The sequence below is a fragment of the Vicugna pacos genome, chromosome 2 (assembly GCF_048564905.1).
Source record: "Vicugna pacos chromosome 2, VicPac4, whole genome shotgun sequence".
NCBI lineage: Eukaryota > Metazoa > Chordata > Mammalia > Artiodactyla > Camelidae > Vicugna > Vicugna pacos.
The window spans coordinates 105,916,823-105,935,044 of NC_132988.1; the positions used below are offsets into that span (position 1 = coordinate 105,916,823).

The following is an 18,222-nucleotide window of genomic DNA, read 5'->3' on the forward strand; positions in this document are numbered from 1 at the left end:
TTATGAAATGGAATCTTCACAGCACTGCCAGGGAACGTGATACCCCGTTTTCACAGATGAACAAACTGAGCGTTCAGGAGGTTGACCAGTTTGCCAAAGGCCCCTCATTGAATTACATGCAAAACTGGAATGCAAGCTCAGTTACATATTATTTCAAGTTTTTGTGTCTCCGCTGCGTTGTTTTTCTCTTATCCATTGCTGTATTAATTAAAACACAACCTATTTAAAGGCTTTTGAATAATGCAATGATTAAAAAGGCATTCACTGCATCTTTTTTTCCTTGAAATGACATCTTTCCTCTTTTTTTTTTCCCTCTTTCCCACAAGGAAACCAAAACATTAGCTTCCTTTTTACTGCTCAATTCACTGTTGTGGGATTTTACTTGAAGAGATTAGTAAAACCTCCAGGCAGACGCCATTGATTCAACTCTAGTGTCATTATGCGCCTGTCTGTATGTGTGTTGTTGGAAGGAAGGCTTTGTTCCTGGGAATCACAAAGCCATCATCCGCCGACTCCCCAGGTTCCTGAGGGCTCTCACCTGCGGCGCTTCCCACCAGCGTCTTCCTTGGCCTGTTGTTATTTTGAATTGCTCGCAGGGTGCTGCTTGCTAGTAAAGTTCTCGCCAATCAAGATCAGCTCTACCTCGGAGGAGTCTCAGGAAATCGATTAGTGATTTCAGCTCTCTTCCTCTGACTTGAGGCAGGATGGGGGTGACTTAGCTTCATTCAAGGACCTGTCAGCTCCTGCAGATGCAGCATGAAGCACTTTCAAAGAATCTATGCAAGCCCAGAGCACCAAAGCTGAGACAAAGTTTCCGTGTGGTGGGACAAACAAGCACTTTGAGTCAGAAAGCCGTGGACTCACAGATCTTACCAAACAGACACAAAAATAGGACTAGTAGTAGCAGTAATAATAATAATATACACATTCTACCTTGTTCCAGTAAATATTACTTAGCCAACTTTGTGGATCTGGGGCACATGACCTAGCCTTTTTGAAACTCAGTGTTCCCATCTGTAAAATAGGAGCACTGATCTCATCTCACTCTTTTGAAAATGAAATGAGATGACAGCATCCATTAAAACTTTTCGTTCCAAGTGATTGAAATCCAATAGAAATGGAATCAGGTGAAGCAGAAAGTGCATTTAATTACAAATAATAGTAATATCTCTCAAGAATGCACATACAGCTGGGTCTGACGAAAACTGGAATTAGAGGAGCAAGCGTCACCCTGAAGCTCTCCTCACTACTTGCCGCTATTTCCCTAGAGGCACCTGCAGCTCCCCTCTCACTACTCCTAAGCTTTACATGGCAACGCATAGCCACCAATGGCTGGCAAAGTTACATCCCCTTGCCAAGCCACTATATGAGACAAACAAATTGACTAGTGCAAGTTCTAAATCCCAGGAAAGAACTGGGATTGGCCCAGCTCATGTCATGTGCCTACATCTAGACCAATCGATTGTCTGCAAGCCTAAGGATAGGGGGAACTGGGCATTTGATACAAAAAAAGGGTAACTAGAAAAGAGTTTTACCACAGATGAAATAATTAGTGTCCACTACAACAGCATATGAAAAACAGCTATCACCCCACCCAGTCCAGAATGGATACACTTAATGTAAGTATCAATGTGTAGATGTCTGCACATTTTGAAAGGCTATATTTTTAAAAAGCAAGACAAATACAATATTATGTGTTAATTACAGTGAATATAAATCACCTAATGTTAAGGATCAGTAGAGAATGTAATGCTGTGAACAATTAATGTGCATGATATTTTTTACATCAATTCAAAAGTGCAATAGAAATTCAACAAGTTCAAAAACAGAATTTTGTCCCTAACCCTACTATTCTCTCCTATCCCTTAGAAACCCAAATCTCACATTTTCTACTCTCACCTTCAGTTACTTTTCTGTCTTTAAGTGATTTTAGCTTGTGGGTCCACCACTGAGTTTTTAGTGTAAAAGAGCTAAGGGACTCTATAAAGTAGTTGGTATGATTTCAAAGAGCAGTGAAATGTCATTGTATATTATCACTAAACAGAGCCCATGCTGGGAATAAAAAAGCCAATTCCTATTTTTCATTCTTTTCCCTAAAATACACAGAACAATTTTGGGCAGGTCATTTGTGGTCCCTATGGGGTCCGTAAATCTGATGATGGTAACTTGCTCGCTTGTCTCTCAGAATGAAGCTAGGAACACCAGTGTATTAACTATGAATAGGGTCACTTACAGGGATAAGTGAGGAGGAGTCTCAGAAAACTAGAGATTTCTCTTTCTTATCAGAAGGGGAATTTCAACGGAGAGGAAAAACTTGTTTTGTGCCTAATACAAAAGAATTCTTTTTCTTGGATCAAACTGGAAGGATCCAATCACCCTCTGCCAATAAACTCCAGGCCTGGGTGAGGGATTCAGTCAATATATTTTAGGTTTTGGAAAGAAATCACTTTGTGTCACTTTCCAGAATTCCTTCTGGCTGATTCCAGTATATTACTGATTTATTTTGGAAAGAATCATTCCAGGACCTCTCAAACAAAATGATGAGAAATAACTGTGCCTATCATGGTAAAAAAAAAAAAAAAAGAAAGAAAGAAAGTGAAAGTCTCATTTTGCATTGGATTTTGTTGCCATGATATGATTCCTTTATAGGGAGGAGAAATTAAATTGATGAAGCAACAGTGTTCCAAGTGGTAGTTAATATTAACTGGTGTAGAAATGTGTGTTACCAGTTAAAGATTATTCCTTCACATTTGTTTTCAAACATGAAAAGAATTCCAAGGGAGGAAAGGAGTTACCAGAATAATGATATTGTCTTGACAAAATTCATAGATTCTATACGACAAAAAAAAAAAAGTTCCTAACCAGGCTGTTTGGTTACAGTTTTAAATGAAACATACATTGATTGAAAACGCATACCACTTTAAAGTTGATTTCATGAATGCTTAATTTGGGTCCTTTAAGAATTCTCTCAATGTATTTCTTGATAGTTAGGATATTAAAATATGCAAATAAGCCTGCTCTGGTTGGTCAGTCATGATCTTTTTGTAATAACTAAAGTTCTCTCCCAAAAGCCACCATTCCTCCTATTCATGTCACCTTCACCCAGGAGTCACAAAATGCTGAAGACAGTCGCTTTTTACTTGATTAAATTTCGGGAGGTTGAAGCTAGGCTGAAATTCTCACCTTTTTTCTCCTCTCTCTCTTAATTACATGGCTTTACACTGATTTACATGAATTTCAGCTTTCAACATCATTGGTCTTTGCTGAATGCAAATCGGCACATGGGAAAATCATATTAAGTTTGCACAATTGATCTTTCATCATTCACATGGTACCTCTGAGCAGTTCCTGAAATGTCTGTCTGAAACACTCCCAGCGCTGAGTGTCATCGAAAGATGGGGCCTCATCCAGGGGAAACCCATTCTCAGTGATGTAAATTACAGGGTTATTATATGTTTCCTGGAACAAGAAGCAGAAGTTTTATTCCAAACAGATGTAAATTTAAAAAAAAAAAAGCTCATAAAATCAGGTGCATTTACCCTCTATCTTCTGTAAGCTACAACCCCAAAACTAGTTTTCATCAAATTGCACTGACCCTATTAACTTAATTTTCCACATGCTGACCTTTTATAACTAACAATGGAGAAGAAAAACTGTGCAAATATCCATGAAGACAGTCAAATGACTCTTGCAATAATAAGAAGACAGAAATATCTTTCTTTCATCAGCATCTGCTGGTTGTCACTGCTCCTTAACCCCCTGGTCTCCACCTGCCTCCCCAGCAACCACACTCTCTATCCTCCAACAGTGGGCATCCTAAAAACTGGTAACTTAAAAATTTTAATGACAAGAAAACCTACGGAATGGGAGAAAATTTTTGCAAGTGAAACCGACAAAGGCTTGATCTCCAAAATATATAAGCAGCTCATATGACTCAATAAGAAAAAAATAAACACCCCAATCCAAAAATGGGCAGAAGACCTAAACAAGCAATTCGCCAAGGAAGACACACAAATGATCAAAAAGCACATGATAAAATGCTCAATATCACTAACTATCAGAGAAATGCAAATCAAAACTACAATGAGGTATCACCTCACACCAGTCAGAATGGCCGTCATTCAAAAATCCAAAAATGACAAATGCTGGAGAGGCTGTGGAGAAAGGGGAACCCTCCTACACTGCTGGTGGGAATGCAGTTTGGTGCAGCCACTATGGAAAACAGTGAGGAGATTCCTCAAAAGACTAGGAATAGACTTGCCATATGACCCAGGAATCCCGCTCCTGGGCTTGTATCCAGAAGGAAATCTACTTCAGGATGACACCTGCACTCCAATGTTCATAGCAGCACTATTTACAATAGCCAAAACATGGAAACAGCCTAAATGTCCATCAACAGGTGACTGGATAAAGAAGAGGTGGTATATTTATACAATGGAATACTACTCAGCCATAAAAACCAACAACATAATGCCATTTGCAGCAACATGGATGCTCCTAGAGAATGTCATTCTAAGTGAAGTAAGCCAGAAAGAGAAAGAAAAATACCACATGAGATCGCTCATATGTGGAATCTAAAGACTCATGGACAGAGAATACAGACTTGTGGACCAGGGGGGTAGAGGATGGGAAGGGATAGACTGGGATTTCAAAATTGTAGAATAGATAAACAAGATTACACTGTATACCACAGGGAAATATACACAAAATGTTATGATAAATCACAGAGAAAAAAATGTGACAATGAGTGTGTATATGTCCATGAATGACTGAAAAATTGTGCTGAACACTGGAATTTGACACAACATTGTAAAATGATTATAAATCAATAAAAAATGTTAAAAAAAATTTTAATGACAGCTACCTTAATGCCATCCAGAGTGAAAAAGTCTCGAAAAGGATCCAGCCATTTTGCCTTTTAGTAATCACAGTTGTAACCCTAACCTGAAAAAATATGTCCAAGCCACTACTGTAGCCACAACTGAATTTAACAGTGCCTCTTAACTTCAATCATGATTTTGAAGCCCTTTATCAGCTAATTCCTCCTCATCAACTTAAATATAGTCTTCTCTTCCCAGGTCAACAAGTGTATATGCTGTTGCCTAAGTCATTCTTTTTTTCAGGTTCTTACACACACAGACATATTGCCTGTCTTCCCATGTTTGGGGGCACGTGGATGCAAACACATTGTGCATTTACCTTAATGTATTTCAGCAGTTTACGTATTCCCCATGGCACCACGTAGACCCAGTCCAAATTTATCCAAGACGAGTCTGGAAATACCTCGACCTCTGCATCCTGGAGTAAACCCAGTTCTCCTTTCTTGTTCTCCTGGTACTTAACTAAGCGAGTCGTATAATATTGCACAGCAAAGAAATCAGCAGTGCCTCTGATCATTTTCTTCTCTTCTTCTGTAAGTTCTGGAAGCCTTGATGATGGATAGCCTTGCTTTTTACTCATGAGGGCAACCTGGGACTTGACAACTTCAGGATAATCGCCATCAATAAATATGGGTTTAGCAAAGAAATCCAATTGGAAAGCAATGGCTCTCTTAGTAGCTTCCTGGTCAGACACTGAGTTCGGATCTGCTGGTTCCACCCAGCCAGCAAAAATTGATAAAGACACCATTCCCTTCTGCTCTTTTCGGAATAAGGAATCATAGCTGTGCCAGGATCTGGCATGAGCTTTAATCAAATTATGAGCTGCCTGATAAACTTTAGTTCCAACCTGAGGGACACCAGGAGGAAATGCACCCAGTTCATACGCCACCAGGGCCAACATATTTGGCTCGTTTATGGTGATCCAGTGCTTGACTCGATCCCCAAATGTACTGAAGCAAAACCAGGCGTATTTGTCGAAGGAGTCAATGATGGCCTCTGACAACCAACCTCCTTGGTCTTCTAAGGTCTGAGGCAAATCAAAGTGGTAGAGGGTCACGATGGGTGTAACCCCATTTGTTAACAAATCATCAATGATCTTGTTGTAATAGTCAATTCCTAGGAATAAAACAAAAGAAAGTATGAGAAGAAAAGTTATTTTTAGTATATTGATAATACATAAGGATCAGGAATCATAATTTCCTAAATAACTTCCATCAAAATAAGATTTACTCAACTCTAATGTAAAATAAGTACTTTAGTTACTAATAACAGATCAATATTGGCCTATCAGTTGTAAGAAATGCAAGATATGATAGGAGAAAATGTAGGTGGGGGAATGAAGGAGTATGTGGGAACTCTCTTTACTTTCCACTCCATTTCTCTGTAAATCTGTAACACAAAATTGACAAAGTGATTCTAAAGTTTACATAGAAAGGCAAATGACCCAGAACAGCAAACAATATTGAAGGAGAAGAACAAAGTTGGAGGACTGACACTACCTGACTTCAAGACTTATTATAAAGTTATAATAATCAAGACTGTGTAGTACTGGTAAAGGAAGAGATTAATTGATCAACAGAAGAAAAATAGAGAGTCCAGAAACAGAGATGTCTGGGGGGGTTTTGGTGGGGTTTTTTTGGTTATTAGCAATAAACTTTCGATGTTTGACTACATGGTTTTTTTCAGCAAAAACTCCTATATATCCTGACTCTTTTCCTTACCTATTGGGAACCGTCCCTAGAAGCTACGTAACAGGCTGCCTTCCTCACTTACAATCCTCAGTAATGCCCCAAATAAAACATAATTCTCAACTTAAAAGCAAATAAGATTTATTACTTCCTGCCTATAATCAATTAAAGGTTAGTGGGAAACACAGAGACGTCCAAGGAAGCCTGGCTGGTCAGAGAGGGGGATGGGAGGGGATGACACAATTGTGGAAGATGTTTGTTCTGAAAGGGAGTCATTTGGGCAAGTCACTACAACACAACCTCGTGTCATCGGCACACTTCTTGAAATTATGTCATCTGCTTGTTTGCATGTTTGGCTTGTCTCTCAACCCTACTAGAATACAAGCCCCATGACAACTGGGGCTTTGTCTGCCTAATTTACTTCTGGATCCTCCAAATTCTGAAACAATACCAGAAATTTAGTAGATACTCAATAAATATTGGTTGAATAAATGAATAGATCTCAATGGTATTAAATATAAAGACACTGAACCCAGTGACTGCCTTCGAGCTTCTCTGGACCCATCAGTCTCTAGGAAAGGAGACCCACTGAGTGTGAACGAGAGCTGAGCATTGGTCCCACAATGTGGGTTACAAGGGCAGGGAGCTTAGGGGCTTGGCACATTAAGGAATACTGAGTTGGGGAGTTTGGTCTAAATTCTGACACAGTCCATGGGAAAATACAGTACCCCTGGCTCTCAGCTGGCTCTCTCAGCACTGCATTTGAGACAGAGTTTTTAGGATGTGGCAGGGTTCAGAAGAATGTTACTAAGTTGGCAATGTTCTGCCTTAGAAACCAATGCCAAGATGTTGGGTTGGGACATAAAAAACAAACTATGGTTACCAAAGGGGAAAGGGTGGGGAGGGATAAATTAGGGATTTGGGATTAACAGATACACACTACTATATATAAAATAGATAAACAAGGACCTGCTGTATAGCACAGGGAACTATATTCAGTTTATTGTAATAACATATAATGGGAAAGAATCTGAAAAAAAAAAACATATATACAAATGTAGAAAAAAAAAAGAAGAAGAAGAAAAGAAGATGTTGGGTCCAACCTAAAAATGACTCTGAACTTGGAAGAGACATTCTGAGGAGGGGCTGACATTAGTACTTCGTATGATTTTATGTCTAAGAGTATAGAAAACTTAAGCCAAGGAGAAGCTGTTTTGTTTTGACAGGTTGTTTCCTGAAAAGTAATTATAAATGCATACGTAGAATTGTGTTGCACTCAAAGTTTGCAAATGAGTAAGGTCTGTTAATCTCTTTTTTTTAAAACTTAGTATCCTCCCATTTTAAATGTAATAATTCAGACTTTTGCATGTGTTTCATTCATTCACTAAAGTATTCAGTCCTCAAATACACATTTATAGAGAAGCTACTATATGCCAGACTTATAAACATAAGATAAACACTGTCTTTGTCCTAAAAAGAACCATAAATTTTAGTAGGGACTACATATAAACTCATAGACTGTTATAATACAGTACTATTAGTAAAGATAAAGTACAGAATGCTATTGAAATATATGATGAGAAGTCCCCATGCCAAACTGAGGGCAATTGAAAACCTATTCTGAATGCAGTGGAGCATAATAATTTCAAAAGTGAACTATGGTAACAGGCTGCCAAAGTTCCATCCCAGCCCCTTCCCTACTAGCTCAGTGACCTCGGGCAAGTTACTTCATCTCTCTGAATTATCTCTCCCTGCCTGTAAACTGTGCACAATAACAGAAACCTATTTCAATAATTGTTGTGAGAGTTTAAGGAGTTGATAAATCGAACGGGCTTAGAACAGTTCTTGGCATAGTTAGTGATCATTCTAATAATAATTATTATAGTCATTGTTGTCACAAGTGTGACATCCAAGCTGATACTCAAACAGAAGAATAGAAAGTGAGGCAAGGAGGAGTGATCCAGCAAGAGAAAAAGGGGAAACAAATGTGCCAAAGACCAAAGGAGGAATGGAAATAAAGGCCACCCAGAGGCGAATGGTCTGTTTAGTCTGCATTTGCTGTAGCAAGGAGCCGGCCATCATCGCTAGCATTTGGCAGATACTCAAAGGCTGCCAGGGAAGAAGGAAAGCTTCATAATAAAAAAATAGGGGGAGGACTCAGATACCTTCTGACCTTGTTGTTGGCACAGGGAGGCCGGAGTTGGGCTCACTAGAACCAGGGCATCCTAGGCAGTTGGTGGTTTGGGGAGCATGCTTGGCTTTTTCTGGTTGTTCCTGAGTTCAAAGCAGGAGGCAGAGGAGCAGAAAAACAGAGAAGCTGGCCGTTTCTGGCCACGTTCTGATTATTCTGGACCAGCTGCTGCAGAGCTTGTGGTCTGGCTTCCCGGGCTTCCCTTTGGATCAGACTTTCACTGTCGTGTGTGGCCTGACTATTGTTTGTTTGCATACGCATTCTCTTAGAAGAGAGTGGCTCTTTCTGGGAACTACAAGTTGACTCTAAAGAGAGGGTATAGCTCATCAGAAGAGGAATAAAAATAGTGAGTGGTAAGCAAGGTAAGCAGAAGCCAAATTATGCAAGGTCCTGTGCTGCCTGTCTGTCTGTCTGGAAGAGTGGGTGACTTTAACAACAGTTCACTTATTGTGCAACTGGAACAAAATAGAAATCATTCCAAGCAAGTCCATATTTGGAAGACCCATCTGTATGCTGTTACTCCCTGGGTGGACATACTAAGTACTCCCACCCCACGACCAAGATCTCCATGTGGTTAATCCATGAGCCATGGAAGAACATGAGTTTACACAGCAAAAGGGACTTTGCAGATGTGCTTCAGGTAAAGGATCTTGAGATGCAAAGATTTCTCTAGATTACTCAGGTGGGCCCAATCTAGCCACATGAGTCCTCAGAAGTGAAATGGGATGGCAGAAGAGTGGGTTGAAAAGATGCAACAACAAAAGAGACACAGGAGATGGTAGCATAAAAGGGACAACCTACTATTGCTGGCTTTGAAGATGGAAGAAGGGAGCCACAAGCCAAGGAAAGCAGGTGGCCTCCAGAAGCCGAAAATGGTTCTTAGCTGACAGTCATCCAAGAAATGGAGACGTCAGGCCTACAACCCCAGAAACTGAATTCTGTCAACAACCTGAATGAGCCAAGAGACAGACTCTCCTTTAGACCTTTGAAAAAGAAATGCAGCCCTGTAAGTCCTGTGGTTTTATCCTGGAGAGACTTACCTCAGACTGCTGACCCACCTAACTTTAAGGTAATAATGTGTGTTGTTTTAAGCAAGCAAGCATGTCCTAATTTGTTGCAGCAACAATGGAAAACTAATGCACTCAGTAAAGTTTATAAAGCTTTTCTTTTCTCTCTCAATAAAAGGGCATTCCACCACCCCAACCCTGGGCCTCTGTAAGCCCACATTTCCTCCTTTATAAAGTGGAATATCCAGAGATCACCAGTACAGGATCATCTTGGGATTGGTATGTGTAAGGTTTTCATAGCCAACTCCTTCTATTGGCTTTGAATATAAAAACAACAGCTTGCATTTATTGCTCTCATACTATATGTACATGATGTCACACAATTTGTTTAATCCAAGCACTAAGCCCAAGAGGTGGGCATTTTTATTCTCAACAAGCATATGAAAAAACTGAGATCCAGAAAGGAAGTAATGGGCCTAAAGTGAGAATGTTGTCCGATGACACCACCAACGTTTACAGCCAGTCTGTCTCACTACAAAGATGGAACTGTTCCCACTACAACATTCCCCTTTTCACACTTACGAACATTTCAGAACCAGAAACATGCTGACTGTTTTACTGGCCTTAACAATCACCTACTTTGGAGCTGATTCATAATATCAGAGGGTTTCTTGTTTAATTTCTGGAGGAATTAATGATTCATAAGCATAATTAGATATGGCATGAGCATTGATGATAGCAATCAATGGAATTCAAACAACATGATGATCCAGTCGAACTGAAGATTAAAAAAAATGTTAAGTAAAACTTTTTCTCCCTCATCAACATGGCAAAGCAACAGAGCATTGCATAGTTAATATTTATCATCCCAGAACTGAGCACTTTACTTCTGGTCCGTACAATGTATTTGGTGCTGTAATGAAACTTTCCCATTTTTTAAGAGCAGAGCTCCGAAGTCAGAAAATTCAGTCAAGGAACCATGGACAAATCACATGGTCTCTCAACACCCACGTCTCCTCGTCTGTAAAAGAGGAATATTAATAGTGCCACCGCACAAGAGTTGTGCATATCAAATGAGAACAAACAGGATTCTTCAGCTTTATCAGACAATTCAGGGTAACTAATTCTATGCATAAATATGTATTTTAACATGAGTATCTGTTACTAATCTAGGGATCTTGAAGCCCTAAGAGGTCATTTGGACCCTGTTCTGCATCTGGATATTTAGGGCAGGATTGTTTTAAGTATTAAAATTTCCAGAGCTTTCTTTCATAGTTACTATCACCTTCTTTATTTTAATGAAGCTCTTTTCTTCTTATTTGATCTTTGAAAATAGAAAACATTTTTAAGTTTTTGGTCTATTGGAAATAGGGAAAAGATGCCCACTCAGGTTAACTCAAATATAAAGACAGCATTAGAGACAAGAGGCTGAGCAGCACGGGAGGCAGTGGGCACTATCTGAAATGACAGAGAGACACCAGGTAACCAGTGGCAGAAAATAATTGCAACAGGAACTCAAGGGATTTGAAGCTGGGGGCTGAGAAAATCTTTGCCTCTCAGGAAAGACTGGTGTCTCCCATTCCAGCTTCTCTCAACACATCTACTCCACTCCTCTCCTGCTCAAAGAACCTTCATGCATCCAATTTGCCTCAGTTTCAAAATGGCCAGTCCATCCGACAATGTTACCACATAGACCTAGTGCCGGTCACCAAAGAACTCAGCCTCCAGCCCCTCAATTCCAAACACCCCTGAGAGAGGAAGGCAATTGGGCAGGATTAGCTTTTTAATGAAGTTACACTAATTATATGTCACAGGAAGCTAAATTTTTCCCATGTCTAGTCAGCTGTGGCCAAGAGCGGAGCAGGATAATGTAGAACAAAGAAATGGGGAGATTCCCTTAAAAGAAGCTGCAGCAGAAATTTGCAAAGGTGATGTCTCACCGCAGAAAATAACTACACTGAAATTCTCCTAGTCAAACTGTAAATGTCTTAACATAGGATTAATTTTGACCAAGTGCCTACCATGTGGCAAACATAAGATAACTCTATGTCCACGCCCTTGTGGACCCACACCACCACTTTCTCTGCCTGGGTTTGTTTTCTATCACTGCTGTGACAAATTACCACAAACTTAGTGGCCTGAACCAACACCGAGTTATTATTTTGCAGTTCTGGGCATCAGGTGTCCACAATGGTTCTCACTGAGCTAAAATCAAGATGTCAGCAGGGCTGCGTTCCTTCTGGAGGCTCCCAGGGAGAACCCATTCCCTTGCCTTTTCCAGCTTCTCGAGGTTCACAGTCCCTTCCTCCACCTTCAAAGCCAGTCCTGAAACATCTCGTCTCCTCTCACCTCTGCTTCAGTCCTATATTCTCTCCCTGACTCTTATCCTCTTGCCTCCCTTTTTTAAGGATCTGGGTGATTACTCTGGTACCCTCCAGATGATCCAGGATAATCTCCCCATCCAGAGATCCTTAACTTGATCACATCTGTAAAGTCTCTTTTACCACGTAAGATTGTCTATTCACAGTTTCTAAGAATTAGGACGTGGACATCTTTGAGAGGCCATTATTCAGCCCACCACACCGCCTCACATGGAGCAGGAGATTAATAAATGCTTCTTTAGTTGTTTACTGAACTGCCATTCCTGCTAAGTGTGCTCATATTTTAAATCTTGAAGTGAAAAAGAAATTCTGCACAAACGTTCCTTTTTCTCTTTGTTTCCAATACTTGGGTCTTCTGTTCCCCTGAAACTTACATTTGTGGCAGATACAAAAATGCACTTGAACAGCTGAGAAAGACAGAAGTATGTGATTTCAGTTGCCAGCCCAATCTCTTCTTGTTAAACCACGAAAACGTGACATTTGAAAGAGAAAGGGTGCATAACAATTCCATTTTGTAAAATACTCTTCCAATTCGGGAGCACAGGGTTTCAGTTACAGGTTTCCAAGTATCCTCCCATCAAGCGTTAAAATAAGGAGTCAAACCAAAAATCAAGGGTTCCTTGGAAAGGATAGTGACAAGGGCTCTCTAATTCTTTACATGCTCTTTGAGGAAATGTTTAAACAGAAAAAAAAATAAATGATGGCCTTTCTGAGTTAAAACAGTTCCAATTGCTTCAACAGATCACTGCACAAGAGTGAGCAACCACTTATTGAAATTCTGCCTACTGGAATCACCTCCAGTGCCCTCTTGTTCGTGGAAAAGTCTGTAATACTAATCAGATATGGCTTTACAAAAGTTGGTGCCAAACATAAAAAGCTCGGTGCTGGGATCACGTGACCCCTACACAAGAATTGCACAAGTGATCCCCCGACGTTGTCCAGGTGGCCCCAGTGACTCCAGCCCCGCCACCACGACAACCCTCTAGTTTTTCTGCTGCCCTGCTCTTGGATTGCTGATCTACAGTGTGCTCCATGAGAGTGTGCAGAAAGGGCACCCTCCTACACTGTTGGTGGGAATGTAATTTGGTGCAGCCATTATGGAATATATAGAAAGGGCACCCTCCTACACTGTTGGTGGGAATGTAATTTGGTGCAGCCATTATGGAATATAGTATGGAGATATCTTTAAACACTAAAAATAAACTTACCATATGATCCAGCAATCCCACTCCTGGGCATATACCCAGAGGAAACACTTATTTGAAAGATACACGGATCCCAAAGTTCTTAGCAGCACTATTTACAGTGGTCAAGACATGGAAGCAACCGAAATGTCCATCAACAGATAATTAGATATAGACTGGGGGGTGTGTGTGTGTGTGTGTGTGTGTGTATGTTATATAAATAGAATACTACTCAGCCATTAAAAAGAATGAAATTAGCCATTTGCAGCAACATAGATGGACCTACAGATTACCATACTAAGTAAAATAAACCAGAGAAAGACAAATATCCTGTGATATCGTTCATATGTGTAAATATGAACTTATTTACAAAACAGAAACAGACTCACAGACATAGAAAACAAACTTATGGTTATCAAAGGGGAAAGGTGGTAGGCATAAATTCTGAATTCGGGATTTGCAGACACTAGCTGCTATATATAAAAATAGGTAAACAATAAGGTCCTATTGAATAGCACAGGAAAAATATTCAGTATCTTGTAATAATCTACAATGAAAAAGAATATTAAAAAGAATATATGTATGTGTATAACTCAATCACTATGCTATACACCAGAAACTAACACAGCATTGCACATCAACTATATACTTCAATAAAAAATTTAAAAAAATACGTGTTCTCCATGAACTTCTGTGTATCTTAGGTTGGTTTTAAATAATTGGGTATGCTGACATATTGTACAGGTCCGTAATCCTTTATTTGCAAATCTTGGCAGTCAAGTTTTCAGAATTGGGGGGTTAGAAAAGAAACACAAAGTAAATACTATTAAGTTTAACACCCCTGGTAGGTCTGGGTCAGTATCCCTTAATATTCCTGCAGTAAAATATATAAATATTCTCACCAAGCAGAATAAACTGAGATGATAACAACCCAGGTTGTTTAACATCAACCCAGGTCAGCTTTTGCTGCCAAGTTTGTTTCAGAAATAAACTTACTAAAAAGGATTCAATATTCAGAAACTTATGGTTTTAGAATTTCAGATAAGGGATTATGTACCTATATTACAAGTTGGTAGGTCGGTTTATTTTTTCTTTAATTTTTGTTGTTGTTGTTGTTTAGTATCCACGTGGAAGCTCAGGGAAAAGTTCCAACTCCTAGAATCAAAGGCTAGAACACTGGAAAGAGTTTTAGGAACACAGTGCACCCCCTTCATGTTACCATCAGGGAAACTGTGGCACAAGTGGTACGAGTGGTTTGAGGAGGTTGTAAATTGTCTAGACAAGAACCTACACTGTTGACAGCAGGCAGACCCAGGGTGAACTCAGCTCTAACTAAATGTGTCATCTTGGCAAATTTATCCCCGGCCTTATTCCCCAGAGGACCATGATTCTCTCTGTGTAGAGAAGACCCTTGCTCACAGGGCTGTTAGGAGCATTAAATCAGCAAAAGCAGGTGTGGTACTTGGCACAGTGAGCTGCACATACTACGTGCTCAGTAAAAGACAACCATTGCTACCCTTAGGTGATTTTCATGGTTGTTATTGACCTGATGCAAGTAAATTAGTAAGTATTTACCGAATTCCTCCTGCAAGACACTGTACTAGATCACAGGGATGAACACGGCAGAATTATCTGCCCATTACTCTGTAAACAATTTCAGGGACTGCCTTACAACTGTGTTTTTAGTACACAGCACAGTCCCTGACACATAGTAGACACTTAATATGTGTTTGTTGAGTTGAATTAAACTCAAAGTCGTCACAATCTAATAGGGGATGTAATAATGCTAAGAGTGAAAAATGTAAGAAGTACCTAAGAGTTTTTCAAAGTGCTATGGGAATTTAAAAAAAAAGATTTCTTTTTGTCTTGGAATAGGGAAGGACTCTAAAGAGGAGGAAACATCTGTGCTAAACTTTAACAGGAGACTAAACATTCATCGGGTATAGTTGAGAGTTTAAAAAAAAACGGTTGGGGGTGCATTACAGGCAGAAGGAAGAGCTTAAGAAAATTTCTACAAAGGTGGACAACTGCATAGTATGTTTAATAAGAAGTGGGCTATGTGCTTAGGGCATTGTGTGGAGAAACTGCATGGACCACATGCACGGCGGAATTAATTTCAGCCTGTAATGCTTCGGAGGTGAGTTAAGACAAAGTCAAATAAAATCTGGAATGATATATGAAGGAGTTAGATAACTAAAGACATGTTTATCTTGCTTTGTTTTAGCAGAAGACAATGCAGGCCAGCATGACTTGGGCCAAGCATTCGGAAAATTGCTGTGGTGGCATTTTGTACAAAGGATTAAAGGACAAAGAAAGAGAATGAAAGTAAGTAGGCCTATCAAGGTATATCAAAAAGCCCTTGATGAGAATGACAAGCACCTGAACCAGGGCAGGGACAGAAAGACAGCCAGGAGGGGAGAAGTGAAGGAGACATAAGGAAGGGGGTAGGTGTAGCTCAGTGGTAGATCATATGTTTAGTATGTGGAGGTCCTGGGCTCAATCCCCAGTACCTCCATTAAAATAGATAAGCAAGGAAATAAACCTAATTGCCTCCTCCCCCCTCCAGAAAAAAATTTTTAAAGAGGTATACAGAGAATGGATCATATCTGGCAACCAATTAGACATAAGAAGCAAAGAAAACAGCAGATTCAAAAATTACCCTTAGTTTTTAGACTCTGAGGGTTATAATGATGCTAGAGAAAAGAGAGGGTATAGATGATGGGTTAGGATGGTAGGAAATTATGAGTTAATTTTTAAACTGAACAACAAATTACTCACTGTTCAAAGTCAAAAACAAAAACAAAAACAAAAACCTGGCCAGCGATACCAAGAAAGTAGACCTTTAACCAACAGCAGTTAGTTGCAGAGGCTAAAGTCTTAAGAATCAAGTAATGGGCCTGCTGATCTTGTCCTTATCTGGGGGAGGCCATGCTAAGGCCGCGTGCTACAGGGGAGTCCATGAGCTGTGGTTCCCTTTCACAGTATAGAGATTACACTGCAAGGGCACAAGTCCACCCAGGAGCCGCGTCACAGGTTGCCCTGCTCTGCAGACAATGAGATAACTGACTCAAAAAGAACCCCTGAGTATCTCTGCGGGCCCTCTGAGTTGGAAGGGAGGTGAGACAGGCCGGTGCTTTCACACAGGGCCCTGCAAGTGCCCAGCCTGCAGCTGTGAGATGCTGAGAGTACAGGCCTCTTGAATTTTGTACATTAGGTACCCCCTTGCCTCACCCCTAGTCCCAACCCTAGGAGTAATGTAAACTCTTTTCCAGAACAAAGGAGCAATAAAAGTTCTTTATTAAGAAGTCGTTACGTTGTCATGCAGGAGTCACAAAACTTTCCCTACAAAGGACCAGGCTTTGCAGGCTGTCTTCAATTCTACTGTGGTAGTGGGAAAGACCAGAGACCCGAGACCACCTGTAAGAAATGGGCACGATCACACTGCAGTAAAACTTTGTTTACAAAAATAGGATCAGGCCAAGTTTGGCCCTCGGGTGACACTTTGTCAACCCTGTTGTGTGGAAGGAGCTAACCAACCTTAGGATTACATTCCAGATCCATCAAAAAATACAAATTTATAAAATCTCTGGATCTGAACATGCACCTCTGTAAAATATGATAATGATACCTTCCTCGTTTATTTGTGGAGATTAGAAAAAAATGTATGTAAAATGCCTCATAAATAATAGGCTTTCAAATAAGGCGGTGGTCTTTTTAATTACAAGTCATAATATGAATAATAGCTAACACTGATTGAATGCTTTTACAATATACAGGCTTCTGTGTAAAGCACTTTGAAAGATTGTTCATTTAACCTTCCAGCAACACTCTGAAGTCCGGACTATTACAGTATACCTTTCTACTCACGGGGAAACTGAGGCACCAAGCAGTGCCCAAGAGATGCTCACACAGATAGTAAATGAAATTGCTGGCATTTACTCCCAAGTAAACAGACTCCCGGGGCTTTGGTACTAACCTCTGTGCTAGTTAATTAGCTCCACTAACTCAGCTCCAGTTCAGCTCAGAATCTTCTCAAATTCTGCAGGGCTTTTCATGACGCATCACAGCCTAACACAACTGCAAACAGTTTATACACAACATTTGGAAATTCACCTTCAGGTTAACACTCATATAACATCTTACTCCAACCCCCTCCCTATTTCCACGCCTCCCAACAAAGAGCCCCAGATGAGGAAAATCAGAACAGTACTGAGACAGCTAATGCAAGCCCATTTCAAAAAATGTATCCTATAATCACTCTAAAAACTTGCCATTTCAAAGCTACACTGCAGAATAGCATCCTGGATTAATTATGCCAGACTGCAGCAATAACCTTGAATTAAAGCTGCAACCTTCTATTTTTAAGAAACACTTGCCTTTCTGGTTGATGAAACCTGTCGTCCCATCAGGTAACAGGCGTGACCAGGAAAGAGAGAAGCGGTAATGAGTCAATCCAAGCTGTTTGATACATTTCAAATCTTCCTCCCACAGAGTGTAGCTGCCACAAGCTACATCGCCAGTCTGGTTCTTGAAAACTCTGTCTCTTCCCTGATGGGTGAATGTGTCCCAGACACTAGGGCCTTTTCCATCTGCATCCCAGCCTCCTGAGAAAAAGAAGAAAATGAAACGGTTACACTCTTGACATCAAGAGGCATATGTGGAATGCAAATATTTGCCACCAAAAGAACATCCCTCATTAACTCAATGTACCATATTTATAACTTTAAAATATGCCTTTAAAATAACATGCCTGAGCGGCATATATGCATAAAATAACAGCTGTCCTTGATCCCTGAAGCTGACTGGTGGCAAATGAAAAATTACTGCATGAGGCCGCTGCATAGCAGGCTTTCGTGGTTCATTATCTGAAGATCTCTCAGCTGGTAGACAG

At 40.2% G+C, this 18,222-nt stretch overlaps 1 protein-coding gene across 7 annotated transcripts in view; it reads right to left on the reverse strand.

Annotated features, from left to right (window-relative positions):
- LOC102526703 (cytosolic beta-glucosidase) overlaps positions 1–18,222 on the reverse strand; it is a 161,123-nt gene that overhangs the window by 109,269 nt on the left and 33,632 nt on the right. For 6 of the 7 annotated variants that reach the window (XM_072945727.1, XM_072945717.1, XM_072945736.1 and 3 more), the window contains exons 2-4: positions 17,708–17,935; positions 5,200–5,996; positions 3,336–3,459 (exon numbers count right to left, since the gene is read on the reverse strand). In XM_072945727.1, the coding sequence (XP_072801828.1) occupies positions 3,336–3,459; positions 5,200–5,996; positions 17,708–17,935 (1,149 nt within the window). The remainder of the gene's footprint in view (positions 1–3,335; positions 3,460–5,199; positions 5,997–17,707; positions 17,936–18,222) is intronic. The other variant, XM_072945730.1, reaches the window with a different exon arrangement.